This window comes from Macadamia integrifolia, unplaced genomic scaffold (genome assembly GCF_013358625.1).
Source record: "Macadamia integrifolia cultivar HAES 741 unplaced genomic scaffold, SCU_Mint_v3 scaffold_190A, whole genome shotgun sequence".
NCBI classification, from domain to species: domain Eukaryota; kingdom Viridiplantae; phylum Streptophyta; class Magnoliopsida; order Proteales; family Proteaceae; genus Macadamia; species Macadamia integrifolia.
Window position 1 is genome coordinate 754,560 of NW_024870637.1, and position 19,790 is coordinate 774,349.

Genomic DNA, 19,790 nt, shown 5'->3' on the forward strand with positions numbered 1-19,790 from the left:
TCAGTCTCCGGCATTCTTAAGGCCGCTGTCTTTATGGACAATCCTTTGCATGCCTAAAATTCTTAATTTGGAAGATTCTTATGGTATACATATGCTTGAGTACAGACAAATACTGCCACACGAAAGCTTTTGGTGGGGCCTAGATTTTGTGAGAAGGTAAATCCTAAGTTTCGTTGCTTATATGTCAAGTTCTAACCTAAATAGAGTTGGCCAACTGACACAATTACGATCTTAGTGTATGATATCAGATCGGGCATTGTCAGACTCTTTTTACTATTTTATCCCTGATCATTATCGTTCCACCGATATCGTATCAATATGATATTGGAATTGATGACTAAACATCAAATAATTGTTAGAATTTTCTACTAAACTGCATAATCTTAAGCTATCCTCTAGTATTCTATAAAAAATCAAAAAACAAATAAATAAATAAAAGCTATCGTCTCCAGTAAGTTGTTCAATAGAACCCACATAAGCTTTTACCGAAAGTAAACAAATACAGTCATGGAAGGAATTCTAACGCGGTAGCGTAGTCTAAATTTCGCATGAAGCGCCAAATTTGAAAAGCTCAAAAAACAATTGAGGGGTGTTTTTTATCCTATGGGAACTTTTGGAGGTTTAAATGCACAATCTATGGACTGAGTTATTTTATTTATTCCAAGAAATAAAAACACTAATTGCCAGGGGGCTTACATCATATGGGCCATCATGTGAATGGTAGGAAAAATATCTTCTTATTCAAAGTACCCTAAAAAAATTGTCTAGCAATAGTTCCTTTTCTGACAAATTTTTTTTTTTCTTCCTGGGGTTATAGCATGTTAATGACGAATAAGAAAAATTATTTATTTTAAAGGCGTAGTGATGTATATTTTTGTCTTTACCAAAAAGAATAATTTAAATTTTTGTCATTTATATGTTTTATTAAATAAAAATTATTGTGACATAACATATCATAAAGAATTTTGTCCTTCATAGGTCAAACGAGTATAAAATAATAACGGAAATGATTTCTGAAAAAAGCTATAGGGAAATAACTATATATGTCCAGTCCTTTTCATGGCATTCATGCATGTTAAGGGAAATAATCATGTCCTCTAAGAAAATAAAGGTATGGGATATTGAAGAGACCATCTAACACATTCCTTGCTTGGATAATTAGATTCCATTTGATTTTCTAATTTCACTTTTGTACTTTCTTTTAAATTGCTCCAGTTTGGGTTACTGAGTTTTTCCCTGACTTTTCCCCTTTCCCTTTTACATTTATAGAAATCCCATTGCCTATACATTGGGTGGACATATCTCATGGTCATATCCTAGAATCTGATTGGACATATAAAGAGCAGGAGCGTATCCGGATGATGGATTGTAGGTCGACTAAGATAGGCTTTTCAAGTAAAGGAAGGCTCTACAATAGTGCTAGAGGATTCCATGCATAGTTGGGATTCACTTGGGGGGTGGGGGGAAACAGCAGTCAAAAATGGCCTAAATTCCCTTCTAAGCCTCAGGTTCATTGGAAAGGGATCAGATGTATAGAGAACGCAAGATCTTCCACCATCAAGGCTTGGACATCGGAAAGAAGAGTTGACAAATTTCTTTTTCTTTTTTTTTAAGGGGGTCTGAGAAAGAAGAATGATTTTGAAAATAGATAACTGAACTCAGCAGTGTTCGCTAATCATCTGTTCATTTCTCTCTTCTTAAATAAATATATATTGTTTTTCTAGGGTTTTTTGCACAATCATTTGAGTATTATTCAGCATGCAATACTATCTTATAAGGTCCCCCAGCATGCTACAACCTCCCTTTGACCTCTGAGACTGTTGTTCAGCTTCGATTTTGGGAACCCACCCAGCCACCCAGCCACCCAGCCATGGGCTTATTAATAAAAACCAAGAAGGAGAAAAGGGCAAAGCAGGAAGAATATGATATACTCACAAGAAGAAAGATGTTGATATTGTTGTATTTGAAAGTTTATTATATCTTATCTTTAATGTTTCTTCACACATCCATCCCAACTCACAAGACTATTAACATGGATTTCAGAAAAAGAACCCATACATCTCTCTCTATCTGTGTTGATAACCATTGACCACACATCTAAGAGCATGCTGGTATCATAAGAAACAACTTTATCAACCTTTAGACCACCATCACAATCATCACATTCAATGTAGCATAACTTGGTCCAAACTTGGTGATGTTTCACTGAGCCACTGTCGTCGTCGTCGTCCTCTAGAACCCATACGGATGTAGAACCGAGCTGGTATGTGTTGGGGATGAACGATGAGTTCGCCAGATACAGTAATTCCTGCAACCCCACCAAGGTGACGGTTGCTTGATCACAAGATTCAAATTTCAGTAGTTTAATCTCTTTGAATTCCTCCCTTGTGACATGCACCGAAATGATGCAAGGTGTGTTAAGCTCATAATTGAATGCCACCCAATGCAATCCCCCCCTTGCAGAAGCAGGATGAGAAAATCTGTGTAGCCTACATCCTTTAGGCAGAGCCAACTCCCTCCAAGATCTAAATGATCCATCATAGCAACAACTATGATCAGTCAAGGTGAACACCATGCACTTGCAAACATTATTTCCAAAATCAAACCAACCCACAGCCTTATACTGCTGGATTGTGGGGTCATAGACTAACCCAGAGGCACCAAACCATTGGGATGGAGGAATGGGAAGCTTACGAGAACAACGAATGATGGGATTACAAACATAATAGTACTGATAATATCCCGGCTCGAAGATCCTTTCTACATGTACAAGAAGCATACCATCTCAAGATGCCCTCAGAGATAGAAAGGAATCCTCTTCCTCCAAGCACTTTCCTAAGCGCAAGTCAAACTCTTCATTGCTTTCAGAGTCTAAGTAAGAAAATTTTTGTCTGTTACCTGAGCTATGGGTGAGTATCTTGCCAGGAGCTTGAGATTTCCATATATGGAGGTGGGCTTGCACAAAGTTCACATCTGCAATAGTATCATACCAGAGCTTGCAGACACACTTGAGTCTAACAAGAGATTTGGCTGGGACTCTTGGAAGAATTTCTCCAAAGATTATTTCTTGAGGCAGTGAAGTCATTGTGTAATCTTTCACTTCTTGATTACAGAAAGAAAACACTTGACTTGTTATGTTTATCATCTTACTAGTCTTCTTCCCTTTTTAACTACAATTGGAAGGCATGAATGTTTTACCAAACAAGAAGGCATGACTCATGAGAAATGCACGTGTAACATGCCTCATCAATCCACGTATGTCCCATGTAATTCTATGCAGTAACTATGTCAAAGGCATGGGTGATGCCCTAGTGAATTTTTCTTTTTTATTGTTTTGCATCTTACATGTGTGCCTCACACTCCTGATTCTTCTTTTGGACATAGAAGTCTTGCCCCATGGTGAAACTTTCTAGAGGTTTAAATTTAGGGATGTAAACAGATAGTCAAAAATCAATATTTGATCGCATTCATATCTGTTTAGGGTTTCCATATTCGGTTGGAGGTTTCCGGATCCAAATTCAGATTATCCATACAATAATTATCTGCTCATAATAGATAATCAGCCATAAATAAATAAATAAATAACTAAGTAATGATCTTGAGCGTTCATGTCCTAGAAAAATGAGGAAAGCAGCCAAGACAACTGACTGAGAGACATTGATTGAAAACAAATTGTATCCGCTAGGGAAAGGTAGGTCCAATTTCATAAGTCAAGAATATAAACAGATAGTTGAAAATCTGAATTTGATTCGCATCCGTATCCGGTCAGGGAAGTCGAAAATCTGAATTTGATTCGTATCCATATCCGGTCAGGGAATATATCCAAATCCGATTGTATCAGATCTGTATCGATTCGTTGACATCCCTAACTGTAATCCTGGGTGGAATAGTGGATCTTCATGTGTAGGGTCGGGTCTAATACCGAGTTTATCCGCTTGTCTTGCTAATAAGAATTTAAAAGGCATGCTGAAGATCATTGAAACCCAGAGGTTTAACATTTTTTTTTTTTTTTTTTTTTGCTCCGAATAGACAATAAGCTACTCTTTAGACCCTCAAGAATCTGCAGAGCAGTAAGACACCAGGTGAAGACAATCCAGCATTATAGGAGTTACTTTGTTATTTACATAATTTGATTCCCATGACTCGTTGGAATTCAGATCTCCATCTAAACTTCTGGTGAGACTTCTGATGAATCATGGGAAGTTACTACGACAGTGGGAATCTAATCTAATAATTATGTTAAGCATTATCTTGAATTTGTTAAGAAGCAATTCTGGGTCTAAGGGAATTTTAACTCTTACAATCCAAACATAACACGAAAAAATGTCCTTCACTTGGTCCTGCCTTACAGGCCACCTATCTTAGTCACAGGCGAAGCTGATCTTTCCAATCCAATAATGGGATTATTTGGTAATCAGATACCAGTGAGTTGACCTGACTGATTTCTAAGAAGGTAACATTTTCAATGGGATTGGTATGGGTAATCTTTCTCAAAGCTCCAGGGAAATAAAGTAGCCAAAATGAGTTTTCCTCAAGTCTATTTAGACACAAATCATGAATCAACATGCTTAATGGGACTAAAATGGTTACAAAGTCAAAGTCAAAAAAAAAAAATCATGGAATATAAATTTACATTGAGCCGCAGAAAATTACCTCTCTTTCTTTGATTTCACAGGAACTCCCTTGTACATTGCTACACGTTCCTTCAATGCATCTCGACGGGGCCGTGCCATCTTATTGTTAGGATCAAAAAGGAGCACTTCTTCAAATGCCTTCAATGCAGATTTTAATTCTTTCTTCTTTTCATAGGCATCACCAAGGTTATTCCAAGCTGTTACATACCCTGGTTGAAGCTTCACAGCATTCTCAAACTGAGTTATACCCTTTTCAAGCTTTCCATCGCGAACATAGCTTACACCAAGGGCATTGTAAACCTAATCAAATGGTTAAAGAGACATTCATCAGCATGGCACAAAGACACAGCCCAACCAGGGAGTTTGACAATGAACCATGAGAACGAGACAAGCAGGCAATTAAAATGCAGATGGTAAAAGCTACTTTAGATTTTCTTTTACGTCGACTGTCTTGTTTAACAATGAAAAATTCTGGAAACAGAACTAAAGCATGAATCAGAGAACCAAAAAATTCTCAATTTGTCTCTATTGTCAAAGACATTAGGTATCATACATCCCATAACTTAAAGCTCCTGGAAAACAAAACCCATCTTATATATACTCAATTACAGATAATAACAAGAACTTAAGAAAAGGTCCATTCCCCTCCAGATTTGTAGAATGGCTCCTGTTGGAAATGCACTCATCTTTGCTAAATAAAACTAATCCTCCAGCTATCATGCATACTAATGACTCATGAATTTATGAAGTGCCCGCTCTCCATTGTGTTCTCACGTCAGGAGGGTTGTGAACAAGCTAACTGGATCAGCTTTGCTTGGCTTGCCATGAGCGAGACTCACCTCAATTTCCTGCTCCAAACCCTAAGCCTTGTGCTGGGATAGTGAAGCAGATAAAGGCACTCAAAGAACTAAGGAGGAAAAGAGCTCGAGTCAACCCAGAGAGTCCACTTAGACTTAGTAGGTAAACTCAGTAACTCATCTGAGTTGACTCAGTCCTGAACTCGGTCAAGCCAGTCTGGGTCAGCTATGGACCCGCACCAGTTTTCCCATCGTGAGACACCTTGTTAGTCTTTTGTTCGGTTTGTTTTGTCTTTAGTTACTTGTAATAGTTGTACTAGAGTTCCAATTTGTTAGAACTTTATCCAATGTTACAAGTAGTTGAGACGCCATCTTTTAAAGTGTTTTAAGTAGATGGGATATTCTTTACCACAAAAAGGTAGATGGGATCTTCCAAAAGGGACTATCGACCCAAGGGATTTCCTCTTCTATTTTGCTTCTTCTTTTTGGTTTATTCCTTGTTGATCAGTTCCACTGTGACTCTCTTTCTTCCCTTTTTTTTATAAATACAGGCAGAAGAGGGGCTACAGCCCACAATTTTCCTATTCAAACAGCTATGGCTTTTTGTGTGTTAACAGCAAAACTAGGGTAAAATACTTGAATGACCAAAGAGATCACTCAAGCCTTTATGTATAATCGAGAAGCATAAAACAAAAGAAATAAAAATTACAAGTATGCCACCCCCTCTAACCGACTCTCATTAGTTAGAGTCGGTTGGAGGGGCAAAGCCCAGGAATGCCCCTACGGCATCCTTAAGTACATATTCTAACACTCCCTCTCACGTTGGGGTACAGATGGCACACATGCCCAACTTGACTAAACAAGGATAAAACAATTTTTGTCATAATCCCTTAGTGAACACGTCAACTAACTGATCACCAAACTTCACAGAAGGAACACAAATTAACCTAGCATCTAACTTCTCTTTGATAAAGTGTCTATCAATCTCCACGTGCTTGGTTTGATCATGCGGTATTGGGTTGTGGGCAATGTTGATAACAGCCTCATTATCACAGTAGAGCGTCATGGGGAGGTGAATAGGAACACCAATATCTTCTAGTAAGGTGTGCAACCACAACTCACAAATCCCTTGTGCCAGGGCACCAAATTCTGCTTCAGCACTGGATCTAGCCACCACATTTTGCTTCTTGTTGCGCCAAGTGACAAGGTTCCCACCCACGAAGGTACAATAACCTGAGATGGATTTTCTGTCAAGGGACCTAGCCCAATCAGCATCTATATAGGCCTCAACTTTGAAGTGGTCATGATGGGGCAAGAGGATCCCTTTTCTTGGAGTTGACTTCAAGTATCGCAGAATCCGCAAAACAACTTCCATATGACAGGAATAAGGATCATGCATAAATTGACTCACCAAACTCACAGCCACAGCAATGTAAGGTTGTATATGCCCTTTGTCAACAGGTTCATCCTCCTTTTCCTGACTGTATGATAAGAAACACTTACAACAGTTTCTTGGAATTCTCAAATATGGAAGAAATTTCATTAAAGTTCTTTCTAATATTTTCAATGGATACTTCATCCCAAGAAGATGTTCTTATTCAGAGGACCAAAACCGCTAAACATTTTAGAAAAATTGACTTAAATCAGGTTTCTGGCAAATAAAATTGACTGAGTGAAAACATTTTTGTTTTTCAAAATATTGAGCGAGGGTTGTGGAGAGAGTATGCAAATCTTGTCCGAAGGCTTTTTTCTTATTTCCACAATGAGATTTCCATACTTGATTAATCAGGTAGTAGACATCATTCTTCACATCAAGTTGTTGGAGATCCCATCCCAGATTTACGGCACCAGAGAGCAATACCCTCATTGTTGTTAGTTTAGCAACTGAAGTAAACGTCTCCTAGTAGTCAGTCCCATTTGTCTGAGTGAACCCTTAGCCACAAGCCTTGCTTTGTAACTGTCCATTATGCCATCTATCCTTTCGTTTAACCATAAACACCCACTTAAAAGCAACTGGTATTTTCCCGAGAGGAAGAACCAAAAGTTCCCATGTAGCATTCTTATTCAGGGTATCCATTTCTTCCACCATTATTGCCTTTCATTTTTCATCTGTAAAAGCTTCCTGCCAATTCTGGGGAATACAAACCGAAGAAAGAGAAGACACAAAAACACAATAGGAGGGAGAAAGGTAATCATAAAAAACATGGGATATAGGATGTTGGGTACAAGTTCTAGTGCCTTTCCTAAGAGCAACAGGTTTCCCAAGAGAATAAATTATACCTGATGAAGTGTTAGGCTCTGGATCCAGGCTGGCAATGGGATGTGCAAAGGTGTTGTAGACTTGTAGTGATAGTGGTGATCTGAAGTTGCTTATTTCTGATGTAGGCCCTACGATAAACCTGAAGGCTTTAATCATCAATCCACCTCTGAAATTCACCAATGGTCTTCTAAACTGGAGCCATCTCCCCTTGAGGTGGAACAGTAGTCTCTGTCACACTCACCTCCTAAACAGGAGCACTATCAGAGGATGATGGATACACTGGTGGAGCACTATCAGATGAAGGTGGATACACTTGTGGAGAAAATAAAGTCAGAGTCACATCTTTACTATCAATACCAGACTACCCCTGAAGAGGTGGCGTGTAGTAGCCAACGAATTCATGAAACACAACATCTATGGTTACCATAATAGCCTAGTAGGAGGATGGTAACATTTGTATCCATTCTGTGTTGGAGAGTAACCCAGAAAGATACATATAAAACTCTGGGGTTCCGATTTCCCTGAAGAGTGATGGTGCACACCCAAATATCCGTGGAGGAATCAGAAAGGATGAAGTCCCTTGAAGAACATCAATAAGAGTCCGAGAATCTAGAACAATAGTGCGAAAGTGATTGATGAGTTAAGTAGCAGTAAGGACAACATCACTCCAGTACTGAGATGAAACGTGTCTAGAAAACAATATGGCTCTAGTAGTTTCGAGTAAATACCGATTCTTACATTCAGCTACCCCATTTAGAGCTGGGGTACCAACACAGCTTGTCTGATGAATTATCCCATGGTCAGACCCTCTATGTACTCCTTGCCATTGTCACTACGGAGAATCTTCATGGTGGCATTGAACTGTGTCTGAATCATCTTATGGAACTGTTGAAAACAACGGAATACTTCACTTTTGTTTTGCATCATATACACCCATGTAGTTCTAGAGTGGCAATTGATGAAAGTCGCAAACCATTGTTGACTATAAATAAATGTCCGGCAAGCCAAACCAAACACATCAAAATAAACCAAATGGAAATTAGAACTACTTCTATTAAAAGGAAAACAACTCAAACGAGTCTATTTAGCCAGAGTACAAGCTTCACAAAAAAAATCATCCTCACTGCATTGCTTAAATAACTGCGAAAATAAAAAAGATAAAGCCCAAGTGGAGGGCGTCCTAAGCGACAATGCCACTGGTGTAGATCAGATGAAACATAGAGAAGCTGATGAAGTGGAGGAGCGACTGCATCTATGGAACGACAACCATTATCAAAAAAGTAGAGACCACCATGCACCTTACTACATCCAATCCATCTTCCCTAATACCAGATCCTGAAAAAGACAATGGGAAGGGGAAAAAGGTGACTTTGCAGTTCGAGTCCCTTAATAGAACTACTAATGGCGAGCAGGTTAGTAGTAAAATTAGGGATATGCAAAACTGAGGATAAATTAATAAAAGAAGGGCACTGAATAAAACCCTTTATAGAGATAGAGGATAAGAAGTCATCTGCTACCCGAACTTTATCTCTGCCTAAAGTGAGAGAATAGTGGTGAAACAAGCTAGAAGAACCAGTCATATGATCAGTGGCACCGGAGTCAATAATCCAAGGACTGGAGACTACTGATGCATAGTGACTGCCAAACAGAATACCTGAATGAGTAAGTCGGAACCTGATGGAGTGGCCGAATTGGCAGGATTCGAAGTGGCTGATGAAGTAGAGGCCTTTAGCATACGCCATAAAGCCTGGAGTTCTTCCTAGGAAAGACCAAAATCAGTTGCAAGTGGTATTTCAACAGTCCCATCCTGATTGGTGTTAGATCGACCACAACCACGCTTTGCCTTAAAATCAATTTGTTTACCATGGAGTTTCCAACATGTGGCCTTGGTATGGTATGGCTTGTTGCAGAGTTCACATTTAACAACTTCCTTGGTAGTATCCCCAATACAAGATGACCCATCTATCGGCTATAGCAGGAGTGGAACTAGTTTGCAGGGCTGATTTTTTAGTAATGGGAGGATGAAGTATAGTAATACGACGGCCTCCGTATGAACCAGGGCAAAAGCCTGTGAGTAGAGAAGAGAGATCTGCTAAGGACTTGGACACGGATCTAATCATAGTCAACATGCAAACCAGCAAAGAAATCATACCCCTGATTTTGTCCACATGCTTGCGATAGTAATGTTTGATGCACTGGCAGGTGGATGGTCAGCATTGTGATTAAGCTCATACCATAGACTTCGAAGTTCAGCATCGTATTTAGAGACAGAGAGTTCTTTTTTAGTAGTGGTATGAACTCTCTTGCGAAGGTCATACACCTGAGCATCATTCCCTACTCGTCCATAGGTTTCCTTAGCAATAGACCAAATCTGAGCAGCAATATCCAATAGCAAAAAACCCTAGTAATAGACAGGTGCATAGAATTGAGCAAAAAAGACATTACCAGAGGGTCGTTGGTGATCCATCTGTTACACCTGTACCCTAACCCGGTCTAATGTGAACTTTTGTGATAGATCTCGGACCGGAGGTAAAGAGTACCAACGGATTTTGGCTCGCGGTAGCTTATTGTAAAAGGGCAAAGGATGATCCCACTTGTTTGTGCATCTCATACTAGTCCAACTGGAGAAGATTCAAACCTTCCGATCCTAGACGGTACATGAATTATCATTCCTCCATACGAGTCCCAGCACATACCAAAATTGCCGAAAGACCATGCCCATAACATAGGGCAACACCCTATGGGATGATCAAGTGGGGACAGCAAGCATTCAAGGCAAGACACTGTCTTGTCCACCGGAAACACCTGGGCTGAATCTGGTGGCCCATTGTGCTGTCAAATGGATTTCGATGCCTGTGGACCCCACCACCCGCAGCACGGCCGGTCCCAAATAACCCCACACACTCTTCCACACCCTTCCTTATGACTTGTACACCCTATGAGTCTAAGGAGGTGAGCCCACGTGTCCTGCATGATAGAATAACCCACCAGGACCGGACCTTAGGTCCATAACTTACTATAAAAGGGGAAGTGAGTTCATTCACATTTCCCACCTTGTCCAAAACATGGGAGGGAGTGAAAAGAGGAGAGGTAGGAAAAGAGGGAAGGAGAAGAAGAAGAAGAAGAAGAAGAGGGAAGAGGCTCACCTTAGCTCCTGGCTTCACACCTTGTTGCCGGAATCCTTGTCGGAGGTAAGTGCTACTTCCCCTACCACTCTCCTTCATCTTGAACTTGTGTAGTTGAGCAAGGGAGTAAATCACCGGGTTTGAGGGGTAAGCCTCGACCCCGGCACCTCCCCAAGCTCATGTGTGTACATCTCATGCTCCCATGTGGTTGCCGAGCTCAAATCAAGTCGGGGGAGCTCTTGCAACACTTGTGGCCAAATGTGTAGTTAGGGTTTCCACCGTTCGGTTGTTGTACCTCCCAAATGGCTCACTGGAATCGGAACTTCTTCGGCTTAAAATGGAGGTAGGAAGACCCCTACACACTCCACGGAACAAATCCCAGCAATCGGGCCGGAGCCAGAGAACCCCCAAATGGGGTGGACCTTTGCTGTGTTTCCATCGGAAACAGCCACCGAAAACACCTGGGTTGGATTCGGAGGCATATTTCCGGTTACTTCCCCGTGCTGTCCGAAATTGATAGTACTTATACCCTTTGGGGGTAACCCCTATGGGTCTCCTCCGATGTTTCCGACATGCGTTGACATCTGTCTCCCCTTGTACATAGGACAGAGACACGCATATACAACGAGACCGAAAGTGAGTTGATATCCAGTTGATACACTTGGGGATTTCATCTATCCAAGTACAACCAAAATGAGGGATGGTTGACTTTAGTTTGTGAAGTGTTTCATATTTTAGAATTTCTCACGTGTTAAAAATTATGAATGCTCTTAATTGTTAATTGTATATGCGAATATCATGACATGTTATGTTCATTAAATTATTATGTTTATGAAATTGGGAAATATGATGTGATGTATGTTGAGATGTGTGACGGAATCCGGTGTGACCGAGGTGGTTCCGGTATCGTGATTACCGTGTGGATGTTGCATTCATGCATTGTGTATGTACATTTGATTTAGATATAGTCGTGGATTCCATTTTGTGGCCAATGGTGATTCCGGTATCGTGCACTCCGGGACTATACTTGAAAATGGGTACACTTTGTGACCGATGGTAATTCCGGTATCGCGTAACCCATACTCAAAATGTTTGTATGCTAGATAGGCTTGGAAATGGATGCGATATGGCTAACGGTTGACTCCGGTATTATATTCCATACTAACTGTATCATTATGCAAAGCATGTAGTATATTGGGGTTAGGTGACATTCTCTATACTACGTCCCCTTGCTAATAGGGGTAAAGTGTTGGATAACCCAACTATAGTATGTTCGATGAACCTTTCCGGAATGTCACTCCCACGGTATGATGCGATTGTCGCCGGAGGCAAAAAATAGTCTGGCATAGCTGATGGTGATTTCGGTGTCATGACTGCCAGAAGGGGGTTATCAGGGGTTTGTTGGGTGACTGATGGTCGCATTTCGGGACCGGCAAGCTCCTAATCACTAGGGTTTGTATCTCTAGGTGACTGATGTGCGAGTTCAGGGACCAAGAATACAACCTAATGTGTCGTAGTCGCATGAATCAGACTTAGTTGTATGTTAGGTGGTTTAATAATCAAATGGATTGCATCATTCGCATCATGGACTATGTGTTTATTTTTGTATTCATGACATCATGAAATATGTAAATGTGTGTGCATGAACCCCACCCCTCACTAAGCTAGTTGGAGCTCACCCCACGTATATATTGCTTTTTAGATGAAGATGTAGGTACCGTAGTACCATGGGGCTGTGACTCTACTTCCTTCGGACACAAGTATGTGTTAGTGACTGGTGGATGCCAGAGGCTGAAGAGCACGACCCGGATTGTGCTTGCGACACCTATGCATACTCGGCACCTTGAGAGGATTGGTTTTCTTTCTTTTTATATTTGATACCGAATTGTTTATTGGTATTCTTTTGGGCTTATTATAAGTAAGTCATGGATAATTGTAAATGGCATAACATGGTTAATGATATATACTATCACTACATGTTACCCCCTTTAATTTATATTCCGCTATGTTATACTCTGATTCCGCTGCAGTTATTCTTGTGGTTTAGTGTTGTGAGATTGTGAATGTTAAGGTACTGCTATCAGAAATCCTAGTAGATTTGTAAGACGGGTAAGCGTCTTACTCACACCATTGGTATCCTAATACGGGGAGCGGGGTGTGACACCATCGATCCTGAGGGGAACCCTCTTCAGATGGCTTTGCAAAGGTGCCAACGATGTGTCCAGTAATAGTCAAGTTGGTAGATCTAAACTAGATGAGGTAATTAGTTCTTTCCAATTTCACAGTACTAGCACCAAAGGGCATCTACTCATTACGACCTTGCCCATCAGGTCCTAAAGTTGCAGTAGTCACATCAGACATAATGGAAAAAGAAGAAACCGAATTAGATAAGGAGAAATCCAAAATCTTCAAAACTAGCCATCAGAAAGTGCTCAAACTTGGATCAAGTTGCCCTATAGGGGTATTGGATCACTCCTTTAAAAATTATCTGCTTCTGACAAGTGACTAGTGAATTGACCAATTAGGGTTTTGGGAGAAACCCCTAAAATTGGAGAAAAAGTGAGATCACACACAAAACCTTGGCAGATATGACCATAAGTAGGGTCCAACTCCTCTTTAGGGGTGAGGAGAGGCTCCCCAAAAATCAGCTGAATCTGAAAGGGGGAACCCAAAAATCAATGTAGTCAGGTTTTGGAGAAAACCCTTGATTCTTAGCAAATCGCAGATAGGTATGGTCTTCACTCTTGCAAGCAATGATGGGCACTTCTAGGTGTAGTACTTGATCTTCAAAAAATGAAGATTTGATCTTAATAGTAGGAAGAATCAAACTCCAATAAGGGAAGAATAAAAAATCGCAAAGAGGGGAAATAACCCTAATCGATTCTTGCAAGATTTTGGGTTTATACCAATGAGGTGATGTATAGGGCAGCAGCTAGATTCATAAAAATTGTGGCAATCGCCTCATTAGTGCTGCCCTGTGATGGATTTAAAGAGACAAACGAAGAGAAGAGAAAAGGATGAGGACGGGTTTGAAGGAGGCTTGCGATATAGGGAGGGAAGAGAAGAGGGAGGCTGAAAACCTAGATCAGAATTATTGGCTTTGATGTTAACAGCAAAACTAGGGTAGAATGCTTGAATGACCAAAGAGATCAGTCAAGCCTTTATTTATAATCGATGAGCATAAAAAAAAAGAGAGAAAAATTACAAGTATGCGAGCCCCTCTATCCGACTGTCATTAATTAGAGTCAGTGGGAGAGGGAAAGCCCAGGAATGCCCATACAGCATCCTTAAGTACATATTCTAACAGCGAGTTCTGTCGTAATGCAGCTCTGTGCTGTTGCGGTGATTCAACAGTCTTTTTGTGTTGATTCAACATGAGATTGGTAGTGATTACAATCAAGGTCCGGTGGTAATTCCAAGTCGTATCCTTCTCCTTCCTCTTTTATTTTTCTCTGATTTCCTTGTATCTGATTACAGTTCAGAAATCTATTCAACAAGAGAGTGGTGATGATTACAATCAAGGTTTAGTGGTGATTCCAAGTCCTATCCTTCTCCTTCCTCTTTTATTCTTCTCTGGTTTCCTAGTTGCTGATTGCAGGTCAGAAATCTATTCCATTCCTTTTATTCAGCTACTGTTTTAAGGTTCGTTTGTCCCTTAACAATAAACAATTGAACACTTGAAGTAATCTTCCTGCTGGTAGCTGGTTTATTAGTTCCTGTTCATTGATTCATGTCATATCCTGATATCTCAGAACAGCAAAGTCAGGCCTGTCAATTGCACCATTGTTAAGTTCATTGTTCAGTTGAAATTCCCTCATACCTTCCAATCTAACCTTCAAATATTATTTCCCCTGTTTAAACTACCCCTTCATCCAATTGGTGTTTGATGAGATATTACATTTTACCTATGCTGGTTATATCTTCTGAGTTTCTGATTGCTGGAATGGTTGTTTCTAGTTCTCTGTTTGAATTCTAAGTTAGAATATTAGCTGGCATTCTGTTAATTGTTATCCCAGTCACAGTGTTTGGTTGCTTACTGATTTCTGTTTCCTTAAATCATCTACCAGTATTCTGTTATGAGACTTCTAATCTCAGTAGGAGTCTGCAGTAACTTCACATCCATAATTGGATTACCCTGAGGTTTTAATATAATATTCTGCCTATTTATTCTGATATTCGACCAGGGTTTGACTCTACTCAGATTCCGGGATGTGGGCTTATTATATTCTGTTGAATTCTGGAATGTTATCCTTATCTGCGATTCTGTTTCAGTAAGGTAATTGGAAAATTGACAGTAGGTGGAGTTAAACCTCATCAGATAGTGTTGGCACCATGGGTTTTCCAATCTCGCAAATTTTGGGCCTGCATAGACCAGTAATCACAAGATTCACAACTCTACCTGCACAAGCTGAGCCAAACTTTTGCTTAACCTTGCCTGAGCTCCCTGATCAACAGCACAGACCAAGCTAGGCAAAGCTTGGTTTAATGACAGCCCCTCTCAAATGATAAATTCAAAATATGTCAAGTATTGGAACGATTTATAGTGACTAAGATCCTTCCAGAAAAGGGAACCTAGCTCATATATGCAGGACAATAACACTCTGACATTCTGCAGATTCAAAGGTTTATCAATATGGACTGCCCAATCAATTGGTCACACTAGGACTCAATATCATAGTTTTTAAGGCAGTAAGGCGACGGAGGCGTTTGAGGGTCTTTCAAAGCGCCTTAGCGATAAGACATGTATAAAGCGTCGTCTTATCGACTAAAGCGTTCCTGTGTAATTTTTTTATAAAACCAATCTATTTGGCTCAAATCCTAATTGAATCCTATTACTCATATGTTAAATAAATATTAAAGGTTCATATTCATACCAATGTAAGATATTCATTAAGAAAAAAAAATCAATAAAGTGAATAAACTAAGTTCATCAATCATCAATCATATTAACATATAATATAAATACATAATTATGAAACAAAATATAAATATAAAGAAAAGAAGATATAAAAAATACAAGTATTTATTATACTTACCTCTATGATGCCAAAATGAGTGCCTAAGCCCTAAGGTCATCCACTATATTTCTACTCCTGTCAAAGAAGAATGAAGCTCACCACTGCCGGAGCAAAATGGTCGCTTAGATCAGTGGTTCTTCCTTGTTCCTTGATTCCTTCTCAAAGCCCTTTCTTAAAACCCTTGACAAAATCCAAACCCTGTTTGTGAATCGTGTTTTTATTTTGTTTGTTTTGGTTATTTTTTGTGGAGTAAAGTTGATCCCATACATCTCAAGTGTTAACAAAACCATACACCTACCAATAAAAAATCTATATTTGGAATCTTCATCAAGTAATTTTAAAATGTGTTTAAAAAAAAAACCCATAAGGCGCCACTTCACATAAGGCGGAGCACTGCCTTACCATCTCTAGACCGCATCAGCGCCAAGGCGCTGCTAAGGCGTCGCCTTACCAGCACCTTAACAACTATGCTCAATATTGCAATAAACCAGTATAAAATCCTAACCATCTAAGCACATTGTTTTATAAGGATATTAGCAATACTATCTGATGATTCAATTGTTGTTGGGGTGATTCCACAGGTCATGCAAACTGCCAAACTCCATGATCCGGTGCATCCATTATATAGTCTGTAACAATAAGCATTTGTGCCATGTGTTTATGTGTATGGACTCATATAATTTAAATTCATCAGGGATAATGGATATTTTCACTCAATAAATTTTCCACGGCACAACTATACCTGTGCAAGATCTTGATCATCTCCATCCCATCTCTCAATAGCCTGCAGCAAGTATTTTGTCGCAGCAGGATAGAACTTCCTTCTAAGCATGACAGCACCAAGTTCAAAGAACTCGGTAGCACTAGCATCACCACTTCGAACCTGCTCCTGAAAACCAGGAAAATAGAACATAAGAGAGAAACTCCATAAATATAGAAATTTCCTAGCCAGAACATTACTTGTTACACCCCCCCCAAAAAAAAAAACATTAGCAATGAAATAAATAAACTCTAGTAACATAAAACAACTCAGCCTTTTCCCCACTAAATGGAATCGGTAAAATCACCTCAGTAAAAATCCACTTAAATGGGGTCCGCTCCATGGATCCGTGCCCTCCAAACAGCTCTATTCTAGGTCATACTACAGTCAAGACCTAATCTATGCATTTCTTTCCTAAGTTCCTCACTACTCCTATGGTCATTTTAGGCCTGCCCCTAGCGCTTTTAGATCCTTCCATCTGAATCCAATCACTCCTCCTTACTACTGCATCCCAAGGCCTCCGTCGAACAGAGTCATACCACCTCAAATCACTTTCTCGGAGCTTTTCCTAAATCGATGCAACTCCCAAATCAGTTCTAATATGGTCATTCCTTTATTTTTCCTAGTTTTGCCGCACACCCATCTCAACATCCTCATCTCTACTACTAAGACTTAACTATATTATGCTTCTTAACAGCCCAAGATTCCGCCCCATACATCATAGCCGGTTTTATAACAATTCTATAGATATTTCCCTTAAGCTTTATAGGAATAAGTTGGTCACACAACACTCCGAACGCACCTCTCCACTTCATTAATCCTACTTTAATTCTCTGAGAAACATCATCCTCTATATCTCCTTCCTTATTTATATTTGACCCTAGATATCTAAAATAATCCCTTTGTTGTATCTCTCTCTCCTCAAGTTTCACCATTTCATTATCCGTCTTAGTGTAACTAAAGTTACAACTCCGTACTCATTCTACTTATCTTAAACCACTTGATTCCAAGGTTGATCTCCATACATCCAACTTAATATTAATCCCAGCTATTGTCTCATCCACCAAAATAATGCAAAAAACATACACCACGGGACCTCATTTTGAATATTCCCCGTTAAATCATTCAAGATAAGCACAAACAAATAAGGGCTTAAAGTTATCCTTGATGTAACCCAATTGTAATTGGTTATTCACTACCTTAACCTCCCACAATTCTCACACTAGTCATCACGCTCTCATACATGTCGTTAATTATATCCACAATTTACTTGATAGGCTTCTTTTCTCTAGTACATGCCAAATTAACTCTCTAAGGACTCTGGCATAGGATTTTTCTAGATCATAGGGAGATCCTTCTTGCAAACTCTAAATCTTTCCATGAGCCTCCTGATTAGGTAAATAAATCTGTCATGATTCTACCTGGCATAAAACCAAATTGGTTTTCCAAGATAGTAGTTTCTCTTCTCAAGTGAGCTTCAATAACCTTCTCCCATAATTTCATAGCATGACTTATAAGTTTTATGCCTTCATAGTTATTGCAGCTCTGAATATCACATTAATTTATGCAGATCAGAACTCCAGTGCTTCTCCTCCATTCATCTGCATTTTCCTTGTACTCAATCTTGTTAAACAAATAATTAACCAGAATACCCCATCTAATCCCAAGCTCTTCCACACTTCTATTAGGACTTCATTGGAGCCTAGTGTCTTGCCTACTTTCATCTTTCTTAAGGCTTCTTCAACTTCAGCCATTCTAACATTTCATATATATATATATATATATAAGACATGTGGTATCTTAATGAATAGTGCAATCTTCCAGGCTATTCCTACTCGAAATATCTCCATTTAATAGGTCGTGAAAATACTCTTCCCATCTCTTCATAATATCCTCATCCTTTACAAGCACTCTACCATCATCATTTTTAATACATCTAACATGATCGAAATCAAAGATGCCTCTGTGATTAAATCATTTGAAAGCCTCATGTGTTATTTCCTTTGGAAGGGTTCTGATTCGTCCAAATTCCTTAGGCCTCTCAGCTAGGAGAAGGCTTGTCTCCCTAAGTCTGAAGGAGGGCTTGGAATCAGGAGAATCAAAGATGCAAACTCTGTTGGAGTCCTTAAGCTCATCTAGAAAATTGTCTCCAAATAAAAAAGTATCTGGGTAGATTGGATTCTATTCGTCCTCTCAAGAAGAATTCCATATGGACTGCCTCGCTCAACTTAGATGCCTCTTGGATCTGGAGGAAGATTCTTGCCCATAGGCCCATTTCCCTCCCGACCATCTCCTATGCCATTGGAAATGGGCAATCAATTTCCCTCTGGAATGACCCCTGGCATCCTTTGGGCATCTTATCCCTCCTCGTCTCTCCCAAAGTCATCTACTCTTCTGGCCTCCCTTCCAATGCTCTTGTTTCCTCTATTCTCTCCCCTGCCGGCTGGTCCCCCCAGTCTCCTCCCCCCCGCTTCTAGACCTCTAGACCTCCCTCCCTCCTCTCCCCCCCGGCCATAGAGGAAGAGAAGATAAGTGTATTTAGCTCCCATCCTCCAATGGCTCCTTCTCCTCTGCCTCCACTTGGTCCTTCATCCACATCCCGTCTCCGGTCGTTCCTTGGCACAAGGTGGTCTGGTTCAAAGGCCACATCTCCCGCCACAGCTTCACTCTTTGGCATTGTTTATCAAACTGCCTTCCTACCCAATCCTTTCTCATTCACCGCAACATCCCAGCCAACCCCTCCTGTTGTCTCTGCCTCAATGGAGTTAAGGATATCCCCCATCTCTTCTTCTCCTGCCCCTTCTCCTCCCTCATTTGAATATTTGCTCTTTCCAAGTGTTAGCTAGCTTCGAGATCCATTCTCCCTCTTGATAAAGAATGGATCTGGATTGACATGACCTTCTCTGGTTCTTCCATTTGTGACATCATTAGGAAATTGACATTTTGTGCTACTAGTAATCATCTTTGGATGGAGAGAAACATTCGTAGATGGACCGCAAAATCTATATCTTCGGATAAGATTTGGAAAGCTATCTACTTTGATGTTTCCTCTAAAGCCCAATCCCTTCATCCCCGCCCTATCACCATCTCCCCCCAGAATTCCCACATTATAGCCTCTTGGAACCTTCAGGTCAACCTAATCCACCCCCCTTGATGGCTTCTTGCCTTCTTTTGGATGCTTTTGGATTCTCCCCCC

The 19,790-nt window shown here is 40.1% G+C and overlaps 1 protein-coding gene across 3 annotated transcripts in view; it reads right to left on the reverse strand.

Annotated features, from left to right (window-relative positions):
• LOC122071163 (tetratricopeptide repeat domain-containing protein PYG7, chloroplastic) overlaps window positions 1-19,790 on the reverse strand; it is a 75,706-nt gene that overhangs the window by 10,947 nt on the left and 44,969 nt on the right. The window contains exons 3-5 of one of the 3 annotated variants that reach the window (XM_042635472.1): window positions 16,577-16,723; window positions 4,654-4,934; window positions 1,929-2,525 (exon numbers count right to left, since the gene is read on the reverse strand). In XM_042635472.1, the coding sequence (XP_042491406.1) occupies window positions 1,988-2,525; window positions 4,654-4,934; window positions 16,577-16,723 (966 nt within the window). In that variant the 3' untranslated portion in view covers window positions 1,929-1,987. Of the gene's footprint in view, window positions 1-1,928; window positions 2,526-4,653; window positions 4,935-16,576; window positions 16,724-19,790 lie in introns of those variants that run through there. The other 2 variants (XM_042635473.1, XM_042635474.1) reach the window with 2 other exon arrangements.